Source organism: Mustela erminea, chromosome 5 (assembly GCF_009829155.1).
Source record: "Mustela erminea isolate mMusErm1 chromosome 5, mMusErm1.Pri, whole genome shotgun sequence".
NCBI lineage: Eukaryota > Metazoa > Chordata > Mammalia > Carnivora > Mustelidae > Mustela > Mustela erminea.
In genome coordinates this window covers 117,949,490-117,973,606 of record NC_045618.1, presented here as the reverse complement: position 1 = coordinate 117,973,606, position 24,117 = coordinate 117,949,490, and the positions used below count along the sequence as shown (strand labels likewise).

The 24,117-nt window shown below is 54.9% G+C and overlaps 2 protein-coding genes and 1 long non-coding RNA gene across 10 annotated transcripts in view; all 3 read right to left on the bottom strand.

Moving 5' to 3' along the window:
* The window catches only part of GPR68 (G protein-coupled receptor 68), a 28,287-nt gene extending 17,548 nt beyond the window's left edge, over window positions 1–10,739 (bottom strand). The window contains exon 1 of one of the 3 annotated variants that reach the window (XM_032344670.1): window positions 10,320–10,739. The gene's annotated coding sequence lies outside the window, so the exon portion shown is untranslated. Of the gene's footprint in view, window positions 1–614; window positions 891–2,871; window positions 2,895–10,319 lie in introns of those variants that run through there. The other 2 variants (XM_032344673.1, XM_032344671.1) reach the window with 2 other exon arrangements.
* A 1,064-nt stretch (window positions 10,740–11,803) lies between these two features.
* LOC116591624 lies at window positions 11,804–13,289 on the bottom strand. Its single transcript, XR_004286072.1, has 2 exons — window positions 12,693–13,289; window positions 11,804–12,515 (listed from the first exon to the last, which is right to left on the bottom strand). It is a non-coding gene; the product is annotated as an uncharacterized LOC116591624 (long non-coding RNA).
* A 1,963-nt stretch (window positions 13,290–15,252) lies between these two features.
* The window catches only part of CCDC88C (coiled-coil domain containing 88C), a 124,530-nt gene continuing 115,665 nt past the window's right edge, over window positions 15,253–24,117 (bottom strand). For 5 of the 6 annotated variants that reach the window (XM_032344659.1, XM_032344660.1, XM_032344661.1 and 2 more), the window contains 3 exons: window positions 22,495–22,569; window positions 20,355–20,644; window positions 15,253–16,794 (listed from right to left, as the gene is read on the bottom strand). In XM_032344659.1, the coding sequence (XP_032200550.1) occupies window positions 15,772–16,794; window positions 20,355–20,644; window positions 22,495–22,569 (1,388 nt within the window). In that variant the 3' untranslated portion in view covers window positions 15,253–15,771. The other variant, XM_032344664.1, reaches the window with a different exon arrangement.

The following is a 24,117-nucleotide window of genomic DNA, read 5'->3' as shown; positions in this document are numbered from 1 at the left end:
TCACTGTGCTGCCTGCGGAGCTCTGGGAAATGAAGGGTGTGTGTGTGTGTGTGTGTGTGTGTGTGTGTGCGTGCGTGTGCGTGAAGCGCGCGCGTGTGTGTGTGATTACCAGGTGGTCACAGAGCAGGCCGAGGGGGTGGCTGCCAAAGTAGGCAGCAACCGCGGACAGAGACATTCCACCCCAGAGAGGGACCCGGACGCGCCGGCGGCGCTGGGGGGCAGACACCTGGCTGGCCGCAGCCGCAACCGCGTCTGCCCGCTTCCGCTAGGCGCCTCCGACGCTCATCCCGGGTGCGCCCGCACTTGGCCGCCTCCGCCCGGCCCCGAGCGCACGCGCACACGCCGCCGCTCCCGCGCTGGCCCGCCCCGCCCCGCGCACCCACGCGCGCACGCGGTGGCTCCCGCACTTGGTCGCTGCGCCCCGCGCACGTACACTTGGCCCCCAAGGGTACGCAGTTTCAGCGCGCACTCGCGGCGCCGGGCACGGGAAGGCACAGAACTGGCTGCCGGTGCCCGGGACCGGGCCGCTCTCCGCAGGCGGTTTCCTGGGGCGCCAAGGACCCTGCGACCGACAGTGGCGAGGGGAAGAGGTCTGGCTCTGGGGGGACACATACCTGCGCGGTGAAGGGCTCGGGGTGCCGGTCGCAGTTACCCCGCGCGCCTTGTCCGCGCCCCCTCCTAGGGCCAGCGCGCAGCACGCAGGGTGGGCGCTGCGTCCTCTGGTTGCGGGCAGAGGCGGTCTGGGAACGCCGGCGGGTCCATTTCCTGGCCGGGCCCTCCTCCTCCTGGTGTCCCGATTTCTCCCATCCTCTCTCCTCTTCCCCTCCTTGCCCCACCCCCCCGGCGGGCACACCCAGCCCTTGCAGGTCCTTGCCCTGCCCTTCGTGACCACAGGCCCCAGGCTAGGCGCCTGCCAGAAAAAACCACAGTCGCTCAGACCTGTCCTAGAGGTACAGCCCTCCCCAACCCCGCTACCATTGTGTCCCCATCACAGGTTTTGGAGCGCCTGAGTGTGGGTTCAGACGGGCCTTGCTTGCAAAAGGACAAGGGTCCTTCTCAGCCACATCCCTAGGTCAGCTGAGAGAAGAGTCCGGGAAGCACCTTTCTGTACTTTTCAAGTCCTTATCCACAGCGCTGGCACCTGGTAGCCACTCAGTAAATGCAGTCTGTAGCAGCTGCGCTGAGCCTCTAGCTCAGCCCCAGTGGCCCAGCCTGGGAGTCTGCCCTTAGGTTTTCTGCCTCCTGGATCCTTGCCCTGGTGCTTCCTGGCCTGAGTGTGCCTGAGTCATGGGTGGCCCGGCACAACACAGAGGACCTCCTGCTGGTTTTGTTGAGAATTCAAGGAGGTGTTACAGCTGGTCTGCCTGCCCTCTGCCCCACAATCTCCCAGAGAACAGCAGTAACCATAGCCAGGGCTTGCGGTGTGGAGCATGTAGTGTGTGCCAGGCACCGTGCCAGGCACTTAGAGGTAGGGAACACAACTGATCCTCGCCCCTCTTAGGTACATGCTGTTATCATCACCATTTTGCACATGGGGGATGAGGCACAGAGAGGTCAAGTAATGAGCCCAAGGCTACGCAGGTGGTGAGTGGAGGCACTGAGATTCAAACCCAGGCAGGTGAGTCCAGAGCCAGTATCCTACCCAGTCTAGCTACCCTCAGCTGTTCCTCCAGCATCTCTTCTCTTTCACACTTGCAGATCTTAACTCTGTGTCTCCTGTCCTCATCTCTGGAACTCCAGCCCCAGTGTTTAGACCCACAAGTCCCTTTCCCTATCAAGCCTTCTTGGCTGTCCCAGGCAATTTGTGCTATGCTCCCTTGGCTCCCTTTCCAGCATCTTTTGCACTGTCCGCTGGGGTCACTGTGGGCACCCAGTGGTCTCTGTGCAGGACACTCACTCCCAGCCTAGCCCCTGGCTCCGAGGAGAGCACCCTATTCCTGTTTGCAGAACGAGTGTCTTGGAGTGTCACCGCGGGAGTCTGCAGAATCTCATGCCATCATGGTCATTAGGACTGATGATCAGGTGGCAGGATGGAGGGCAACCAGAGAGCAGACAGAGAGGTAAAGAGAGAAGTCGACATCTCACCTTCAGCTAAGCCCTCTGGGTGGCTCAGAGCTGCCCGCTTTGTGACTGGGCCCCTCGGTGAGTCTCTGGAGGGAAATGGACAGTGACAAGAGGGGAGAAGCTACCCTGGCTAGGGAGGCAGGGGAAGCAGAGGGAACCCAGAACCTCCAGCAAGCTCTTCTCAGAGGCTGCATGAAACCATTGGCTGGTCCTCATCTTGAAATTCCTCCTCGCAAAATCTTCACAAATGGAGTTTTCTGGATTAACTATTTTTGCCATAAAAATGCACATCTGCTTTTGAAAAATCACCAAGCTGAGAACAGTTGTTAAGAATTTGCCCTTGGTGGGCGCCTGGGTGGCTCAGTGGGTTGAAACCTCTGCCTTCGGTTCAGGTCATGATCCCAGGGTCCTGGGATCGAGCCCTGCGTCCGGCTCTCTGCTTGGTGGGGAGCCTGCTTCCCTTCCTCTCTGCCTGCTCTCTGCCTGCTTGTGATCTCTGTCTATCAAATGAATAAATAAAATCTTAAAAAAAAAAGAGAGAGAGAATTTGACCTCAAAAGCCAGAGTGTCTAGAGTTTGAGCCCTAGCTCTACTACCTACTAGTAGGGCAACCTTGGATAAATCCCTCAACCTCTCTATGCCTAGTTCCTTATGTGGGAAATGGGGACACTTGTTCAAAAGGGAGTTGAGAGGACTCTGCAATTAAATCAGGAAAAGCTCTTAGCTCAACACCCAGCAGATATTAGGGTTCCATAGATGTTCGCTGTTACTGTCCCCCCTACATACCCTTTTATATATGGCTCTTACCTTTTGAACGCTTACTGTGTCCCTGGTGCTTATGAATGGTCTCCTCAGGAAACTGAGCTTCAGTGAATTACCCAAGGGCACTCAGCTCTGAATGTCTGAACCAGGACTTGAACAGAGCCCTAACTAAAGCTGCTTCTTGTAGCAGTTAGGATCTGCCTCATCCTATCCACCCAGGAGGCAAGTGGGGTGTTTTAAAGCCCATGGTCAGTTGCCAGATCCAGGATTCTGGCTCCCAAGGGTATAGTACATGCTGTGTAGGAAGTTTGTTACAAAGTGAATCCCATGTGGGCTGCCAGGTGCACAATTCAGGGTGGGGTGGTGCGGGGACCCCCCCACCCTGAATTGTAACTACATACACATTGTAACTTACAAGATGGTGGCCCCTTCTTTCCCCGCCTACTACTATGGATATCCAAACCCAGAACCTTTTACAAGTGTCAATACTCTTCAATGAAAACAAGCTCCGTTTTGATTCATGCTTCACTTTTTAAAGACAGAACAGCATAGCCCCTATTCTAGTTACTTAAAGATCTGAAATTGGCCAGTGGAAAAGGGTTGTCATCTCTGGCCCTGCTCTCTCTAAGAAGATGTTAGATTTAGAGAAGCAGAGATTCATCATGCTGCTTACAATGTCGCCTTTTGGCTAGACTTTGCTCTGTTTCTTGGTGTTAAGATGTCCAGTCCTTGGCAGGGGCAGCAAAATTTGTTCTTTTGTAAGTAAAACCTGGCCTTGTAAACAACAAACAACAGCTCACTAAGTTAAAATGATGCATGCATTGTTTTCCAGAATCTTCCTGGTTCTAGGGGATGGCAAATTATGGCCCATGCTCCTGGAATGCTGATTTGAGACACTGTACTAATAACCATCTTCCTTGCCCACAGCCATCATCTCCCACAACGGGCTGGCCTCCAGAGACGCGGGCAGAATTTCTCCAGACCCGGCATAAGTGACGTTTACGTCCATTGCTTCTTTAAGAGCCTCTCCTGAGTTTTTGGTCTCGGCGTTTGCATTTTCCCAGTGTCTGGTTAGGGAAGCCCTTGCAGGTGGTCAGAAATGGCAGCAGAGGGGATGGGATGAAAGACGGTCGCACCAGGGCCAGAAGTGTGCCGAGGACTTCTTATCAGCCCATCCAGGTCCCCTCTCTACCTGTCTTCTTCCCACCTCCATGGATTGGATCGCAGGTGCCTCCCTTGCCCTCTGGCTTCTGTTGGGTTTAGCCAAGGGGAGGCGCCACCTGGGATCAGAGGTTGGCAGGAGAGTGGGGAGGAGGGAGTGTTTCTCCCCCTGCCAGGCTGGCTGCCTGCCTTGAGCTAGTGCTGGAGTCCTTGTCCGGCACTACACTTCCCTCTCCTTCCGGCCTGGGGGAGTGACAACTGCCCCGAGATGCTTGGCTCAGGCTCGTGCACCGTCCTGCCGTGGTTCCCTTAACCACACCCAACCACACCTCGGAAAAACCGTGCGTGGGTTAACCTCTCCCCGGTCATCCTGCCCGACAGTGCCTCTACTTCCTGCCAAGACCCTGACTGATACACACACGTGGAGACCAGATGTCTCTTCCCTGCAAACTTGCACGAATGGAAGAACATGCACACAGTTTAGAATGTGCACAGATTATCTACTTTTAAAAATTCCTGTTTCTTCCAGTTTGTTCTTCCAGTGAGCACAGCTGGCCAGCCTCAGAGGAAATCTGTCTTTATCCCCGGAATAGCAGAATGAGGTCCCTGCCTCCTCACTCGGCTCCAGCCCCAGCTTGTCGTCGGTCGGTCGTTGTCCCTGCTTAGCTGCGGGGCTCTGCCTCTCGCGGACTCCCCTGCCCTGTGCTTCCTGTCTCTGTGAGCCTCCTAGCTACTCCTTTTGGTGTGTCTGACTTTCCTTTTGAGAAATGCTTGTCACCGTAGAGTCAGGCTCGTCCTTGGACAGTTTCAAGCAGCAAGAAGCTGGCTTTTTTGAGAATTCTCTTTCCTGGCACCAGCCATACTCCAGCAGGTTTGGGCCTGAGCTGATTAATCAGACTGACTTGATTAACACAAGGTTGTTTCCGCTCCCACTCAGATAATCCTTGGGCCCTCAGACAGTGTGACTAATGGGGCCACCCGAAGGCAGGAAACTCTGAGGCTGGTGGAGAGGGAGTGCAAGTCCAGAAGTGTGAGTGCACACATCTGGCACGCTGGGGAAACCCTGTTGCGTGCCTGGCTGGACTGCAGACTTCTGGCGGAGGCCTTCAAGCTAGGCTCACTCAGTCTCAGGCAGTTGGGAGAGGGAAGGGTTCAAATCTGAATGTCTGGGTTCAAATCCCAAACCTGTTGCTTTGTGGTTGGGGGGGCTCTGGCAAGTTTTCAGGCTCCCTGCAGCCTGCTTTTCCTCCTATAAAAATGGAGGCAATAATGAAGGTCGGTGTAAGCATGAAATATAAAAGTGCTCTCAAGAAATCTGTTGACATAGAAACCAGGAGCCCAGCCCAGCAAGTGCTAAGAGAGCAGGTTATGGTAGGAGGGCACAAAGGGGGCTTGGCCCACTGTCACCGGGTGGGTCAGACTGGGACCACTCAGCCAGCTTTGACCAGCCTCTGCCTTGGTTCTCCTGCTTATGGAGAATGGATGGAAACCTGGATCTTCATACTGGCTCTGGGACCTCGGAAAGTTACCGGACTGCTCTGTGCCCCCATTGCCTTATCTGTAAAATGGGGATAATAACAGGACCTCACAGCGTTGTTGTAGTCAATGAATTAGTAAGTATAACACTCTTAGAAATATTCCTGCCCCTCCTGGGTGCTCAGGGGATGTTAGGGCACCCCTCTCCATCCAGTGGCTGTGGAAGGCTGATGTGTTCCACTCTGGCTCAAGTATGCAGGCTTCTCCGTGATGGCGAGCTAGGAAAGTGTGGTTTAGTGTCTTTGGTTTGTTTCCTGTGGGGCTCATAGGATTGGGGTGTGGCTGTGGGGGCAGGCAGATGTGAATTTGACTGGCAGGTGGCATCCAGGAGCTCTTCCAGACTCACCTGCCTCGACCCCCCCCAAAGAGAACCTTTGAAAGCATCCCTTGGATGCCTCTAATGGGGAGGAAGGGCTGACATGGGAGGGGACTGGCAGAGAATCTGTGACCCAGATGGGGTCTCCCCCAGAAATCTCCGTGACAATTCTCCCTCTGTGTTGGGCTTCAGACCTCGCCTGGTCTCTCCCAGGCTCTGGACTGGGATCCTGGAGGTGAGAGTGGTGACAGAGTGGCAGTTAGGAGGTAAGGAGGACACACATGGTGGAGCCAGACTGCCTGGGTTCAAATCCTGGCTCTGCCACTTGCCAAGGTATTTAATCTCTCGGTGCCCCTCCTGTACAGTGAGGGTGATAATGGTGGCACCCACCTCAGGGTGTTGGGAAACGTGCTCGGAACGGTCAATGTTCAGCAAATGGCAGTTATTATTAATACACCACCGGCCACAGTGCCCTGTGACGAACCGGCACAGCTATTACGCAGCCTGCATCATGTTCGTCCTCAGAGACGTCCATGTCCCAATCCCCAGGACCTGTGACTGCGTTGCCTTTCATGGCAAAATGGACTTTGCAGGGGCTGGGTAGCTCAGCTCGGGTCAAGGTCTCACGGGTCATGGGATGGAGACCCTTGTCTGGATCCACATTCAGCGGCGGGAGGGGGTGGGGGGGCGGGTCTGCTTGAGATGGTCTCCTTCTGTCCCTTCCCCCACTCTCATGTGCGCTGTCTCTCAACTAATTAATTAATTAATTTAAAAGAGAGAGAGATGCGGCATCTAGGTGTCTCAGTGAGTTGGGCGTCTGACTCTTGGTTTTGGCGCAGGTCATGATCTTGAGGTCCTGGGATTAAGCCCCGTATCTGCTCAGTGCTCAGGGGAAGCCCGCTTGTCTCTCCCCCTGCTCTCTTTCTCTCTCTCTAATGAATAAATGGATCTCTCTTTTTTTTTTTTTTCTTAAGGAGACTTTGCAGGTGTGATTCATTTAAGGATCTTGCGACGAGAGTATCCTGGATTTTCCACGGGTGGGAAAGACACAATCAGCAATAGTCAGCTTTGAAGATAGGAGCTGGCCACCAGCCAAGAAATGCAGGCAGCTTCTAGAAGCTGAAAAAGGAAACGAGATGGAGTCTCTCCTAGAGTCTCCATAAAGAACTCCACTGCGCTGACAGCTCGAGACCCGCTTCTGACCTCCAGAATTGTAAGATTAAATTTGCATTTTAAGCCACTAAGCTTATAGTGATTGTCACAGCAATCAACAGGGGACCCATACAGTGTCCCGGAGCCAACAGAGCCGTGTCCTTGAAGGGGGAACCACGCTGAACCACTCCACATTAGATCACCCATACTGCTTGTCCCGTGCCGGTGTGGGGAACCCACTGGACCATGGAACCGAATGTCACCTGGGCATAGGCAGCGCCAGGGATCGAAGATTCAAGGGCAGGGGTGCTCGGGGTGGGCTCAGTGGGTTGAAAAAGGCCTCCTGGAAAAACTGAGCTCTCCAGCAGGGCCTTGAAGGATGGAAGGTGTGGGGTTTGGGCAGGGAGGAGGAAGTGGAAGAGGAAGGTAAAGCATTGCTGGAGGTGGGAGCGGCAGCAAGACCAAAGTCAAGAAGGTCAACCCAGCTACGCATTCATTATTCATTCACCTGTTCAACCCCTGTGCTCCAGGCCCCGTGGGGACAGACACCTGGATAGTAAAGTGAGTGAGACGGACCTGGTGGTGGTTCTTATGAACTTCTGCTTGGGAGTAGAAGCCAATACCCCATTGCAGTGAATCACAATGACCCTTAAAACAGGAGAAGTACAGCTGGCTAAGGAGGCCCATCTGGGTGGGCTTCCTGGAGGAAGTGACCCTTCAGGGATGGATACACTGAAGGCTTGTTCTGCATCACTTCAGGCGTAGTGCGGTGCTCTGATCTCAGTAGGGGCTGACTGATCGAAGCTGACTCATGTATTTTGTTCTTCCCTATCCATTTCTCTCTTAACCTATTCTGCACTAGGGAGAAAGTCTCAGCTGGGTGTCAGTATGTCTTTAATTCTTAATTCTTGTTCATCTCCCTTTGTAAGCTAGAGAACTAGCCTCCGGTGTGTTCTGCAGGCAACAGGCGTTAATCTAAGTTTAAAACCAACACTGCTTGGTTTTCCTTGTTTTTATTCGTTCAATTACCTTGCTTTTGTGGTAGAGGATACTGATTTCCCACTTCTCTGAGTGGAACCCAATTTCCTTTTAAAAATAGGGTATTTAAGTGCCCCAGAACCATGAGTGTGTGTGTGTGTGCGGGGGGGAAGGTTCTCCCTTCTGTTCTGGAATTGACCACTGGGGTCCAGTTGAAGACCAAGAGGAGCACCCAGGGTGTCCCTCAGCAATGGGCCTGACCGCTTTGGGGCTTCCAGTCCTAATCTGGGTCCCTGGTCCACATCTGCAGGGCTGGGGAGGGTGAGCAGGAACTGGGAGCAGAGGGTGAGCCCTGAGAGGCCGAGATTCTCCAAGTGAACTCTCGTGGAGTGGGGTTGGGTCTGCTCCAGAGAGAGGAACCCAGTGGTTTGTCTGCTTAAGCAGGTGATGCTAATCAGCTCGGTGTGCCTTTTTGGTCGGGAAGAAAAGAAGCCTGGAGAAAGGCAGGAGCTGGCCAGGGGAGACTGAGCCCCCTGCATGTCCTCTACTTGTCCTGTGGGCTGGTGTGGCTAAGTGGATATGGAGGGCAGGAGCTGAGCTCCCATATGGCTGTCTGGTGGGGTGGGAGCCAAGGTGCTGTGTCAGGGATCCGGACAGCGCGGAGACCCTGGAGGTTTTTTGCATGGTGTCCCCAAGGACCACCCAGGGGCCATCAGGGCCAGTATCGATGTTGAGAGGACATCGATAGGGGAAGGCTGCATAATGGGACACGTCCGGTCCCCCCTACCCCCAATACAGGAAGGGAGTCAGGCCCTAGAGGAGTGAGAAGGAGGGGGCCTTGGCCCTGTCCTCTCTTCAGAATATAGGTTCTCTTTGTCCTCTGTCAGGTGCCCCAGGGGTCATTCTGGGGTATCAGGGCTTGTCCCCAAGGTACCAAAAAACTGATGGACTCTGCATCAGAAGTTGTGAAGCAGCCTAGGAGAGATCTGAAAATAATGGCAGTGAGAGATTAAGTTTTAAGGTTCTGTTTCCTGAATAGAGGTTCTGCCATAATACATTTCCAAAGTAAAATATTCAAGAAAAATATTATGTGTATGATAAAATGGAACTCGAATGGCCAAGTTTTTGTAAATGACTTAGCAGGGAAAACTAGGATTGACACAGCAATGACAATACTCTGATTACAGCTATGAGTAGAGGATGATGGGCAGGGAGGGCCAGGGTGTCTGATCAAGAGGAAGGCAGTCAGGGTAGCCTTCCTGGAATAGGTGACTTTTTTTTTTTTTTTAAAGATTTTATTTATTTATTTGACAGAGAGAGGTCACAGTAGACAGAGAGGCAGGCAGAGAGAGAGAGAGGGAAGCAGGCTCCCTGCTGAGCAGAGATCCTGATGCGGGACTCGATCCCAGGATCCTGAGATCATGACCTGAGCCGAAGGCAGCGGCTTAACCCACTGAGCCACCCAGGCGCCCCTGGAATAGGTGACTTTTAAACTGAAACACGCAAGGGGATGAGGAGGCATCCTGGGAATCCTCCCAGTGACTGGTGTGTGGGTGCTGTGGAAGGGATCCTGTGAGTATTGATGATGGGGGCTTAGGAATTTCTCATCAGTGCAGGGATAATACTGCCTTAGATTCTGATCGGCTACGGCAGGAAAGAGCAGCACAGTGGACCTTCTACCAGTTACAGTGTGAGTTGTATGGGTAGGGACCAGCTCCCCCCATCTCGTGTTTCCGCCTGGCAGAGGGCCCATCTGCTGAATGAGTGATAGGGAATGGAGGGGCACAGCTGAGGCCGGTGGGAATGCTGACGGAGACGTACTGCCACCACATGAGCAGGTTCTCCGTAGATGTCAGTTTGCTCTCTCCCCCTCTGCATCAGGAAAGTCTCCAGCTTGGGACCTGGTCTTTCGACTCTGCCTGCAGTGCTCCTTCCCAGGGCCTTAGCTGCAGTTATGCAGGGTCAGGGCATGTCCCCAGAGGACCCGAATGGTGTTGGACTTTTGGGATCTGCCCCCACCGCAGGGACCCTGGGCGGGGCAGCCCCCTCTGGCCTCCTGCTCCCTCCCCCAAATGCCAGCGTTGTGACACTCCCTCCAGGTGGTAGGTCCTTGAACCCCCAAAGCGCTATGGATGTGGACCTTGGAATGACAGGACCTGCCTCCCAGCCCTTCTCCTCCTCCACTCCCCACAAAGGCCTTTATCCAGAGTCTGGATTTTGAATTTTCCGCCGCAGGAGATGGCGGGGAGCCGGTCTTGCCGAAGGGCCCGCGGTCCCCAGGGCCGCCGTCATCCCCGCGCTCCCTGCCCCGCTGTCCGGGCCCAAACCCCAGCTGCCCGGGCGCACTCACCTCTCTCGGGTTCCCGGCGCAGGAAGCCTGGCGGCGGCTGAGCACGAACCGCGGCGGGCGGGCGGCAGCGGAGGGACGTGCGGCGGCTACGGCGGTGCGGGGACCGGGTGAGGACGGCGGGGGCGGCGGGGGCGGCGGGGACGGGCGGGGGGCGTGGTGCGGGCGGCCCTGCGCAGCGCTGGGCTCCCGCTCACCCGCCGCCTCGGGAGAGGGTGAGGGGGCGGGGGCTCCTCCAGGGGCCCCGGGAGGGAGCGGCTTCCAGAACCATTGCTCCAGAACCGCCGCGCTGCCGGTACCGAGGGGCCCGGGGGTTTCCTGCCCGCTGTTTATTAGGGGTCTCCTGGGAGAGGGGATGGTGGGGGGGCGCAGGTGGCTGGCCTTGCTCGGCCAGATCTCAGACTGACAAGGACTGCCCGGGCCATGTGATCGCTCACAAACTTAACCTCGGTGGGCTGGACCGAAAAGCCAGAACTTGGGAAGGGGAGGACTGGTCTGAGTGCGGCCACGACCCTTTCCCTGTCCCCAGGAAATGCCAGGCCTGCCAGGAGACCCCGGCTCCTGCCTGACCTTGTGTGGTTCACCGCCCTCCTTGACAGAGGCAGAGGGGATGGGCTTTCCTCAGGCTCACTCTCCCCCTCTGCCGCCTGCAGAAGGGCAAGGGTGGGGATGGAGGGGAGGGAGCCGCCAGGGGCAGAGTTTCCAGCCTCCCGCTGTGGCTCCGTGGCCCCTCGAGTCCTGTGTAACATGGAGTCGGTGGTCAGCCGTTCACGGGTTCCTCCTCCTTTGGTCACTTCTCAGTTGTTCTGTGTCTGCTTTTTCAGCCCATCCCTAAAGGATTCTGCAAAGCCGTTTGTCAAACAGTGATCATTAAAAGCTGACTTATGTAAACCTCTGATTAAATACTGTGTATTAAAAGCGAAGGTAGGGGCGCCTGGGTGGCTCAGTGGGTTAAGCCACTGCCTTCGGCTCAGGTCATGATCTCAGGGTCCTGGGATCGAGTCTCGCATTGGGCTCTCTGCTCAGCAGGGAGCCTGCTTCCCTCCCTCTCTCTCTCTGCCTGCCTCTCTGCCTACTTGTGATCTCTTTCTGTCAAATAAACAAATAAAATCTTTAAAAAAATACATAAAAGTGGGTCTGGGGTGCATACTAATGGCAGGTGTGCTGTGTTTGTAGCCAATACAATGAGAACAGTGGGGAAACTGAGGAAACTCGCTGGTCCTGCCTTCAGAACCATTGCATGACCCAGCTGCCATGCCGTCCTCCACCCGGGGGTGGGGTGGGTGGGTGAAGTTCTGACATGCATCTTTGGCTTGTTTCACTTTCATCTTCCTGGTTGACAGAAACGAAAATACGAACCGGCCTTCCTGCAGGAATGACACGCATCCGTGAGTGGCACGCATCCATTGACTATAAATACACGTCTGGCAAAAATCAGTGAAAGCTTTCTAGGAGAAGCAATGAGAGGTGTGGATTTTGCAACAAAATGTATTGCACATTTTATTATTTGTAAGTTTTATTACATATCTTTATATCAGCAAAACTATTCACACACACACACATATTCTTTCCTCTTCCCCCACTTGGTTGATAAACATTTGGCTGGATATTAAACGCTGGCTGGATGCCTCCCAAGGTTTGTTCTATCCCTCTCTCATTTTCTCACTTTGGTGTCCTACCCAGGGTGAGCCCCTCCTGTCCCAGAGATGATCCCACTTCTCTTTCCAGGCAGACCACACCCCAGAGCAAAGGACATCAATACCAGCTATTAGTTGGCTTCTTCCCAGACACCAGGTCACACGGCTACCAGGCCATTGCAGAGGGTGGGGGCCTGGAGCTCAGGAGACGCATGATCTGGGGTGTCCTGCTCCGCAGCAGGACCCCGGGGTGCCGCTCGGGGTGGGGGGGAAGCTTGCCAGGGTTGGGCTGCCAATGTGAACGAGGTGTCAGAGTTGGAACCCGCTGATGAAGTCATGGATAGGACACGGGGAAGAGGGAAGGGAACATTGGATATTGTCTAGATGTAAGGGGACAGATAGGACAAGATGGGGAACATAAGAGAAGCTTTGGTGGGGGAGGATGGTGACCTCCATGTTGAGCGTTCTGAGTTGGCGGTATCTTCGGGACATCCAAGCTGGAAACGCAGGTCAGGTCTGGAGGTTCCAAGGAGAGGCTGGGGCTGGAGATGTCTGGAGCCTTCTGGGAACAGATTGTAATTAAAATTGTGGATGTGTATGAGCTTGTCTGGGGAGAGAGGAGGGAGTGATAAGAGGGCTGGGTGCACCTCAAAGTGAGCCATGCAGAGGACCCAGGCCACAAAGGGATGGGTGTGGTTAGTGTGGAGGTAGGCAGAGGGGGGATGGTTCAAAAGGTCACCTGGGGTGAATTCCATGAGGACTAAGTCGTCCAAGGCAGGCAGCTTCGGCCAACACCCAAGGCCAGGTGTGTGTGCGACCTGGGATGAGAACCGCTGGCTAAGATAAAGGCGGGGGTACAGATTCCAGACCCATCCTCAGGCCAGGATGTGGCCTATAATATGTGGGGTGCGGAGACAAGGGCCAAGCCTGCGTCCTGGGCTTCTGGGTTTTGTGACTGCAGGACAGTTTGCCCCTGGATGAGCTAGAGGAGCCAGAGGGGTGGGGGCAGGGGTGGCCAAGCCGAGGAGTTGAGGCCTGCAGGCCCAGCAGGCGGGAATCGGACAGCAGGTGTGACCTCAGGCCTCAAGGTCAGGACTGGTCAACACTTGGCTAGCTAGCCCTGGGGGTGCGTGGAAGGGGAAGCCTCTAGGACCTAGCACTTGAGCTTTTTTTGTTGTTTTTAGTTTTATTTACATTCAATTAATTAACATAGTGTATTAGTTTCAGAGGTGGAGTTCGGGGTTCGTCAGCTGCACATAACCCCTAGTGCTCATTCCGTCACGTGCCCTCCTTAATGCCCAGTTACCCAGTTACCAGTTACTCAGTTACCTCATCCCCCCACCCCCTTCCCTCCAGCAACCCTGTTTGTTTCCGATGGTTAGGAGTCTCTTACGGTTTGTCTCCCTCTGATTTCGTTGTTTTATTGTTCCCTCCCTTCCTCTCTGCTCCTATTCTGTTTCTTAAATTCCACATGAGTGAAATCATATACTTGTCCTTCTCGGACTTATTTTGCTTAGCGTAATACCCTCTAGTTCCATCCATGTCATTGCAAATGGCAAGTTTTTTGTTTTTAGATTTTATTTGTCAGAGAGAGCAAGCACAAGCAGGGGGTAGGACACGCTGAGGGAGAAGCAGGCTCTCTGCCGAACAAGGAGCCTGATAAGGAACTCCATCCCAGGACCCTGAGTCGAAGGCAGATGCTTAACTGACTGAGCCGTCCAGACGCCCCAAGATTTCATTTTTTGATAGCTAATGTTCTACTCCTTAGCTTTCAGTGAGTCTGTGGAGAGAGAGTGAATGAATGAGGGGCTGGCAAGTGTGAGCACTGAAGAGACGTTCCAGAGGGCAGAGATTCACAGGCTAAGTTCGAGGAGGAACAGGCCACGCGTCAAATCCCAAGGCCCCACAGGAGGAGGCCCCTGCCCAGTTGGGCCCAAGCTTGCAGGCGGCAGCTCTCCCTAAGTGGTCTCGGGCCACAGAGTGCAGAGCTCCAGAAGGGACAGGTGGAAGGGGAGGGAAGAGGGGACTTTCACAGTCCAGGGACAGAGGAAGGAGACACTGAAGAAGCCGCTAGACAGAACAATTTGAAGAAAGATCTTATGTGTGGGCAGGTCTCTGCCAGTCTCCTCTCCATCTGACTTCAGCATCCAAACTGAGGCCCTGGAGATCTAAATTCCAGATCCGACCTTTCCGAGTTGAGTAGCCTCGGGAAAACCCAAAGGACCAGCTGAAGCTGAACTTCTGTCACAAGATGAATCCCACACCAAAATGGGATCCAGCTCTTCCCAGCTGAAAATAAATGCGAGTCTGGGAAAAAGCCGTTGCAGAGTGAGCCCGAAAACCTTGCTCTTTTGTGTTCTGTGACCTGGAGGCAAAGGGAGCTGTGGGTTTCAGCAGCCGGGAAGGTTCTCTGGGGTGAAGACGGGCGCCCGGAGAGCCCGGAGACCCCCTGAGATCCCCCTGGCCACCATGGCCCGTCCAATGCCACCAGCCCCCCCAGTGAGAAAAACCAGGACTCGAGTCTCTGCCGTTCTGTTTTATTATCAACCTGTCCTCGTGTTCCAGAATGAATGGCTATTTAGTACACAACCCAAAGCACTCCTACAACTGGTCTTGTTAACAGTCCCATTTCTTTCTCAGTATATTAAATCAAAAGAAAAAAAATACCTTAAAAATAAAATCACCAGGTTTAGTACATCCCAGAAAGAGCACCTTTACTAAACAGAAAACGTTTGTCAGGAATCTGACCAAATACACAAAGCAGCAGGTAAGATTCCTGAGAGAAGAGACAGACTCCCAATGGAACATAAATAGATCCCCCTCAAAGTATATATATTTCACAGGAGTGTGTACATATATAATATATTAAAAGAAATTTGGTTTCTACCACAAGAAATTATTCAGAAATAATAAATCAGTCTCTCATCTGAGACGGGAAGGAGAGAGGCGGCAGCCACATTACCAAGCAGGCCTACGACCCACTCCTGCACATGCTTCCCCTCCCGACACGACGCCCGCTTGCTGGGAGGGGGCCGAGACTGGCGCTCCTCTCTGCCGCGGTCCCTAGCCCCAGAAGATCCAGTGTTTCAAGAAGAGAGAGCCAGGGAAGGCAGGTCTCCGCGGGGCCCCCAGAGCCCACTGTACGGAGCCCAGGAGCCCAGTGCGGGTCGGTGGGCCAAGCCCGAGGCCACCTGCCCTGGGGTAAGATGGAACTGCTTGGGACCCCAGGAAATGGCGTGGCCGCACTCCTGGGTTTCAGCAGCAATCCTAATTCTGGTGTCTCCCCGAGGTCCTCAAGCTCTTTGTAGTTTGGCCTGTCTGGACTTCTCCTAGGATCAATGGCTTTTAGGAAGAGGACATGGAGTTTCCAGAACCACTAGGGCTTGGCCATGGGAACGTGTGTTTGCACACACACAAACACAAGTGCCTTAAGAGAGGTCGACAAGTTGTAAATGAGTGTTCTGCCAGGACGCGCTCAAGTAGTGTCTACTCTGGGGTCAGTTGTGTCACTGTATTCTGAGTGTCCCCATGCTGAAGTGGATTTGTTCAAAAGACAGCGGTTGCTGGAGGCTACACATACAGAAGACACACACACACACACACACGCACGCACGCACGCACACACGCATATGGGAGTGTAATCCTCTCAGGGCTTGGCACAGTGTTTTCATTAACAGAACAAGAGGGAGAGATGCCCAGGAACCCCAGTCCGCATTCTAAACCCCTTCCCGGCACCACAGGCAGACAGAAGAAAAGGCCATCATAATTAGAAGGTGAGTCAGTCACTGGAAGGTTCAGAAGCCTCTGGCCCAGATGAGTCACACGCAGCCATACTCATACCACACCGTCTGCGGGTCCCCACCAGGCTCGGGGGACGCTGGCGTGCTCTTCAAGCTGCTCCCGCGGCTGAAGTCCTCGGAGGCCCGGCTGGGGTGGGGAGCCAGATCAGGAGACCTCCCCGGGCTCTTGGCGGGGAGCCCCTCACTGTGGCCTTGCCTTGGGACCCCATCACCCTCGGAGAAGCTGAGTGGCCCCCGGACAGGGGCAACGGTGGCCACCTCTGCCACGTGGGGGGGCGTCTGGGCTTTGGTCCTGGTGGCTTGGGCTGCGGCGGGGGGGAAGTGCTGGGTCTGGGAGCTGCTGCTGCCACTGCAGGAACCTCCGGCTCCAGCGGCGATGGCCGGGGCTGTGGCGGACTGCTGCAGGGGGGCCAGCCTCTCCTCCTTTGGGGGAGCCAGTGAGAAACGCCTCACATCCGGGGGCCGGCTGCGGGGGCCTGCGCCCTGACCAGAGCCGCCAGTCTTTCCCACAAGTGGGGTCCGCTCCCGGGCCAGGCTGTGGGAGCTGGGGGGTGTGGGGCTTTGTAGGACATGGCTGCCCGTTTCTCTGCCCCCTGAGCTGTCAGGACCCCCCAGCTTCTGAGGGGCTTCCTGTTTGCAAGCCTCTGGCCCGCTGGCCCGGAGAAGGTCGGCAGAGGCGAGGCTGAAAGCCCGGCTCAGAGACGCGCTCCGGCTGGCAGGCGTGTGGGATGTCGGGGGCATGGCGGCCTGCCGGGGTCTGCCCAGAGACAGGCTCTGGGGAGGCTGGACCTGCCTTGGGGGGCCACTGGGCAGGGCCTCAGCCTCAGCAGCTCTGAAGCTTGGTTTCACATACTGCCCGGGCTTCGGGAGCTTCCCCTCAGAGGTGCTGATGGCCATCTTGATGGTGGGGGCCACAAAGTTGGTGGGCATCTTGGCCCCTTCTTTCCTGGTAGGTGGCCCTGGCTGGCCTCCAGTGGCTGGGAGGTCGCTGGCCTTCCTGAAGTAGTCACTCAGCAGGTCATCCCGGCAACTGGGAGCGTCCTACAGGGAGGAAAGGAAGAAGTGAGAGGTGGCCACAAGGGCCAGGCCGGTGCTGGGATGGCCCTCCCCCCAGCCCCCACCCCAGGATGTCCGCTGGGCAGTGCAGGTGGCCAGGGCGAAGGTTTTTTGGCTCCTGCTTGGCCTCTTCGAGGTCTAATGTTGCCACACCACCCCTGGTCAGGCTTTGGGGGCTATACATGGCTCACCAGGGCGAGAACCGCTGACATCACTGGGGCAGCCCCCTAACTTCACAAACAAGCACACACATCAGACAGGAGCAGACTTCCTGCGAAGCTCATCCACGCTATGGAAAGGTCGGGACTGAAAGCCCGACCACAGCCAACCGTCCCTATCCGTTCTTGCTGTCCTACCAGGCAGGGCAGGGGGAGCAAGCCGCCCTGCAGTGCTGTAGTCAGCCCACCGCACTCAGACACACCCCAAGGGCTTTGTCTGGGGCCACGGAGGAAAGGGAGCAAGCGCGGCTCTTGAAAAGCCAGAACCTCACTGCCGCTCAGACCACTGCCCTGTGAGAGGCAGGCACGGCGGGGGCGAGTGGGAGCCACAAACGCAGACTGCCCAGGACCTTGGGGCTGCCTGGGGGGAACCGAGGGCAGGGGATGGCGCAGCCCACCAGCCTGCTCCCCTCAAGGGCTGGGCTTCCCCTGGCTGGTGAACTGGTGTCCTCTCCACCACCCTGCAGGTACACAGAGTCACCAGAGGCCAGGGTCTAGGATGCCACTCGGTAACTTCAGCGTCCTGTCAGGACTTCAGAGCCTGGAGGAGCCAAGCAGAGGTTCCTCCTTAGGCTGACGGATTCCCAAAAACCCAGGAAAGGAAGTACATTCACTTGGCAGGTGGGGGTGGGGAGAGCCAAGCTCAGAAGCCATCCACATCCGCCAACAGCTCCTGGCCCCTAGAAACATCTGGATGCTCAACTTGACCGAGGCACACTCTGCTATCTGAGAATCGGCGAGGCCACAGATTTTGGTGGAGTGTGTGTTAAGACCTTCCATTGTTAACACTGATGGGAACCCTTTCTTGAGTGCCAGGCTCTGTGCTAAGAACTATGGATGTAATCACCAAGAAACCAAACCCTCCCTTCATTGTCAAAGCAACCTTGCAAGGTTGTTTAAGTTGGACTAAAACAATCTTTAGCAGGTGAGGAAGCTGAAGCCTCAGGGTTGCCACAGGACCCACATCTAGAGAGCGGACCAGGGATGAACGCCTCCCGCTGCATCGTGACGTCTGACTGCAGCGGCTGACGGCGCCACCTGGGTCCCTGTGGCACATTTTTAATTCTCCATATGCACCCTCAGGGGGCCACCCCCTCTGGCCACCCAGGAGCCCATTTTGAGACACCCGCCTCTTGGCATCATCAATATCCAGGGAGTGGAGGCCTGGATGGGGCAGGCTGTGACTTCCTTGGGCGGGTAGGGGGGGCGGAGAGGGGTCAGGTGCATGGGGGTGGCAGGGGGTCCGCATCCTGGGCAGGCAGAGAGATAAGTGTGACTCTCCAGGGCCATATGGCAGCTCCCAACATGAGCTGCCACCATGCAAGGTTATTTCGGGCTTGTTTAGGCTGTAAAGAGACAGGTGACAAGACGGAGTGTGAGCGAGGAGCAGTGCGAGGGACAGGTCCGTGCTGAACAGGTTGGGCCCTGTCACTTTGCACAGAACTGTCCCTCTCCCCGAAAATCTGCAAAGGGAAAGCAAACTCACTGTGACAGACACATAGTCAGAAATGAGTGGAGAAGGAAAGTCTCCAAGTGCAGGTAGTCCTCCTTTCTGGACTGTTTTCACTTATTCCACCAGATCGGGGCTCCTCAGTGTGGGATGCCTGGACACACGCCGAGAGCCAGAGCCTCATCCAGGAAGCCAGGACAGCTGCAGATTCTCCGGGAGCCCCAGCTCAGACCCACAGAGCCTGAAGCTCCGGGGGCAGCCTGTGTCCTGGCAAGGCCACCAGGTGAATATAGGAACCACTGAGCAGACCCTAAACTTCCTGAAAGCAGGGCTTTTGTCTGGTTTCTCCAACTCCCAGCGCATAGAGAAGTGGTTGCCAGATGGAAATATCAAGGGAGGGAGCGCACGGACCACGTTTTCCATGTCCTTTCAGGGCTAACCACAAGACCACACTAGCAAGTGTGCCACTTGTCATTCACTGGCTTGCTCTGGCTTTCGAGAGCAGGCGCTAGGCACACTGCGTCACACACGGTAGGTGTTCAGCAAACAGCTACTGAACGAGAGTGTGTTCCCCCACGGCCTGCTGACGGGGCTCACAGAGCTTACCGTGCAGCTAAGGAAAGTTCAGCGGTCGAAGGAGAATGAGACAGAATCCTGGAAGCATTAAAAATCCTTAAAAGAGCTCAACTGCAAGACAGCATGTTCATGTGTCCAGTTACGCAGCTGCTCCCATGACTGAAGCCAGGCAGAGTGCAAAACACGCGCCTGTCGCTTCAGAAAAGATGAACTGAGGCCCTGAAGAGGGGACAGAAGATGGGGACCCTCACGCACAGGATATCCGGGGGTCAGAGCCATAGAACACAAGCCAGCAGACTCCAGCTGTGTGGCTCAATGTGTTTGCCACAAGTTCTTGTGTGGCCCATGAGCTAAGAAGAGCTTTTACGTTTTTAAATGATCGAAAAAAATTTTTTAAAAAGGACAGCCATGGGGCCATGGGGCGCCTGGGTGGCTCAGTCCTTCAGTATTTGCCCTTGGCTCAGGTCATGACTACAGGGTCCTGGCTGGGATCGAACCCCGAGGTGGGCTCCCTGCTTAGCAGGAAACCCTCTCCCACTCCCCCTGCTGGAGTTTCCTCTCTCACTGTCTCCCTCTCTCTGTCAAAAAAAAAAAAAAAAAAAAAAAGAAAGAAAATCTTCCCCGCCCCCGCCAAAAAAACCTCAAAAAACCCCCAACCCCCCCCCCCCGCCACAAAACACCCAGCCTTACATGACCCATGAAAATGACACAAAATCCAAATGTCAACGTCTGTGAGTAAAGTTTTGTGGGCCCACAGCTGTGCCTGTTGGCTGAGATGGGCTCCGTCTGTGTTCTCACGGCAACAGCAGAGCTGAGCGGTTGACTAGAGATTGTACGGCTGGGAATGCCCAAGACATTTACTCTCCAGACCCTTTCCAGAAACAGCCTGCTGACCTCTGCTGGTGAAGGCTTAGGGCGAGTGGGTAATTCAGAGCTTCACCAAAAAATTTACTGTGAGATCCTCCCCCTGCCAAGTCGGGGGCTGTCCCTATCTTGAAAGAAGCTCCTGGGTTGGGGGGGGCACACCCCATCCCTGCCCTCCGTGCTGGCAAAGAACTCCTGCCGCCTCACTCCACAGATGGGGCCAACGGCCCCTGGGGTCCGGGGCTGGGAGCCAGTGCGTGTGGCCTGCCGGCTGCTGGGTATCCTTCTCCACCCGCGCCAGCTCTGCACCCAGGCCACGGCACCCCTGCCCCGGCCCCTTCTATGCCTCTGCTGTCAAGGTCTCTGCCCCGGGTCCCGACTCAGGGGAGAGGGCGGGGGAAGAGAGGCACGCCGTGTCCCAGCCCTGGGCCACTCACAGGGGTCGGGGAGCTCCGGTTGCTCTCCTCCAGAAACTCCTCCAGCGTGACCATCTCACTGCTCGGCGAGGGAGAGCAGGGCCGTCCCCCTGCGTGGGGCTGTGCAGTGCCTCTCTTCTGGATGCCGTCCTGGGGCAGAGGCCCGTTCCAGGGCGGGGGGTACTCATGGCGGCCGAGGACGGTGCGTCCTGGGGTGCTGGCATCCCGTGGCAAAGCAGCCGTGTCCCTGCTGGGGATCAGGTCTTCGCTGCTGAAGCTCTCGGACCTCCCGTGAAGCTGGTCGGAGGAACCTGGGTGGTGATGGGGCGGTAGAGAGGCACACACCTGAGTCTCCCTCCCCTCTTGCCTGCCTCTGGGGGGGTTCTGGACTGCGTTGGGTTTACCCAAAACAGAGAGAATCCTGGCGGAGAAGCCGGACTCACTTCTCCCAGGCTGGGGTTTCCATAGTGAGAACAGTTAGGAGAGGGGCGTCTGGGTGGCTGGATGGGTTAAGTGTCTGACTCTTGATCTCAACTTCAGCTCAGGTCGTGATCTCAGGGCTGTGAGTTCAAGGTTCATATTAAGCCCACTTAAAAAAAAAAATTTTTTTTTTTGAGAGTTTCAGAATTTCAGTCTGGCATTTGCTATTTTTATTTAAATTCAATTAACATATAGTATGTTATTCGTTTCAGAGACAGAGGTCTGTGATTCATAGTTGTATGTAACACCCAGTGCTCATTCCATCATTAATGCCCATCACCCAGTTAACCCATTCCCCCCAACCCCTCCCCTCCAGCAACCCTCAGTTTGTTTCCTATGGTTAACAGTCTCCTATGGTTTGTCTCCCTCTCTGAGTTTATCTTGTTTTATTTTTCCCTCCCTTCCCCTATGTTCTTGTTTTTTTTTCTTAAATTCCACATATTGAGTAAAATCATATAATTATCTTTCTCTGATTGACTTATTTTACTTAGCATAATACCCTCTAGTTCTAGCCACGTCATTGTTAATGGCAAAATTATTTGTTTTTTGTTTTTTGTTTTTTAAGATTTTATTTATTTTATTCGACAGAGAGCGAGATCACAAGTAGGCAGAGAGGCAGGCAGAGACAGAGGGGGAAGCAGGCTCCCTGCTGAACAGAGAGCCCGATGCGGGGCTTGATCCCAGGACCCTGAGACCACGACCCGAGCCGAAGGCAGCGGCTTAATCCACTGAGCCACCCAGGCGCCCCCAAAATTATTTGTTTTGATGACTGAGTAATATTCCCTTGTCTATCTCCACCACATCATCTTTATCCACTCATCTGTTGATGGACATCTGGGCTCTTCCCATAGTGTGGTTATTGTAGAAATCGCTGCTATGAACGTTAGGGTGCAGGTGCCCCTTTGGATCATGACCTTTATATGTTTGAGGTAAATCCCTAGTAATGCAACTGCTGGGTCATAGGGTAGCTCTGTTTTTAACTTTCTGAGGAACCCCTATACTATTTTCCAGGGTGGCTGCACCAGCTTGCCTTCCCACCAACAGTGTAGGAGGCTTCCCATGTTTCCGTCTGGTATTTAAAAATAAAGTTACTTGAGATAAAAGTGGAGAGCTCCTGGTGAAGTTTAAGTGACTATCTAACATTCATCACTATGAGGCCCCATGCGCGTCAGGTGTCATCCGTTCACTGAAGGGTTATTTAGGCCTGCTACATGCTAGCGTCTTCCACGGGCTGGTCAGGTGCATGCTAAGAGAAAAAAAACTTTGAAAAGCTTCTAGTCTTGGGACAACATACACGTCCTTTTCAAATGCACAGAAGTGTTCGTTAAGACAGACAATACTGTGCACTATAGCGGTTAAAACACGGAAAAAATCAGAATGCTGCAGCAGTGCTCTCTGGCCACCTCAGACTCCTGGTCCTAATGGCAGCCCCACTCTACAGATGAAGTAGCTTGGATTCAGAGCAGGGGTGCTGGGCCCGGGTGCCCTGGGGCTGGGCGGGGGTAAAGGGATTCACTCAGACACCCAGGTCTGGGCCTGAACCCGCATGACGTGGACCATACATGCAAACGCGTGAGGCAGCAGAGAAGCCTGTGTGTTTGCTCGAAGTATAAAAATAAATGAGCCCAGAACCAAAGACCCAAATACAACGAGAAGTGCATGGAAGCCAAGGCTGACCTACCTTTCAGGTTAAGAGGCGAGCTCTCGCTGGATGTGTTCCGACTGCTCTCCAAGCTGTCTCTGTCTGGCCGGGACACTGGAAGGAAGGGACACTCAGCCTGAATGGCCAGGGGCAGGTGGGCCCCACGCCGAACCATCTAATCCGAGAAAAGCTGCGTAACAAAGCGGCTGTAACATTGAAGTTCAGGCAATGTCCTCGGGAAGGACGGACTCTGGGGTTCTCTGTGTTCTCCCTTCAGGGGGTCCAGCTTCACCAACGTGGGTGTGAGGCATAGATCGCCTGGATCCCACAGGCCATCCAGAAACGACCACTAGCTTTGTTTTTATTAGCTCTAGCGCTAGGGACTCTGGCACCGCAAACGGCACTCTGGTACTGCAAGACTCTGGCACTGCAAGACTGGAGAGAAGGGAGGCTCGGGGTGAGCCAAGAGCGGAGGTGGGAGGACTCACTCCCAAGACGGCACAGAGCTTTCTGGAACCGGTGAGATCTGGGGAGAGTGGGAGCCAGGCATCCGTGGGCCGCACACATGCACATGTGCACAAGGGGGTGTGTGTCTGCACATGGGCACCTTCACTCCGGTGAGCTGCAGGGGCCGGTGCGGGGAACTGGGGTGGGGGAGAGCTGGCTTTCCCTGGTCATTCGTGGTCCCTCAGCTCCTTGCTTCCCCATCTCAAATGCACATCTACCTGCGAGGGGAAGATCGACCTGTACAGGGACAAGGGCCAGAGAAACCAGCCCTTGTGGCTGCTGCCGGCGTGTGCCCCATGCTCTCAGGTCATAGGCTGAGCCAGCAGGAGGGGCGGCTCTACCCCTGCAAAGGGCAGCTGCCCCTTCAAGGCCAGCAGACCTGCTTCTCCTGGTCTGCTCTTCCAGGAGCCTTGCACCAGCATCTGTCCTGCAGGACCAGGAACCCCTGGGGGACAGGGACTGCACTTTCGTCATCCCTGCATCCCCTCAGCACACAGCAGGTGTTGGGTCAAACTACCACAGACCTGGACACAGGCCAACACGGGAGATGCTCTGCTCCTCATGCCCCGGGGACACTCTCCTGACTGGGTCTACAGGGCGCCGGGTTCCCAAGTGCCGATGCACTCTGCAAAGAGCAGGCATCTGGAAAACTCCTATTAGCAAATGGGGTTTGGGGAGGCGCCAAAAAATACTTAAGTTTTCATGAAAAGCGTAAAAGCAGAGTAAGTCTCCTCTCTGGGAGGGGAAAAAAAGACATAAAAAAGGCACATCTCTCTTTTAAAAAGAATGAAGTTTCATTAAGAGAAAAGGGTGATACAAATCAATAGGACCCAAAGCACTTTTTTTTTTTCCTCTTTTTAAAGATTTGAGAGAGAAGGGGTGCGAAGAGCATGGTGGGAGAGAAGCCACAGGAGAAGCAGGCTCCCTGCTCAGCCCAATGCAGGACTCGATCCTAAGACCCTGAGATCACGACCTGACCCTTAACCAAAGGCAGACCCTTAACCGACTGGGCTACCAGGAGTCCCCTAACCCCCGAAGCACTTTTGCTTTTCCTTCTTTTTCCTGCTAAGAAAAGCTCAAGGAATCAGAGTACCTAGGAAGAAAACCCCTCAGGGGTCAGCTTTTGGAGTACCAATCTGGCTCATCAGGGTGCCT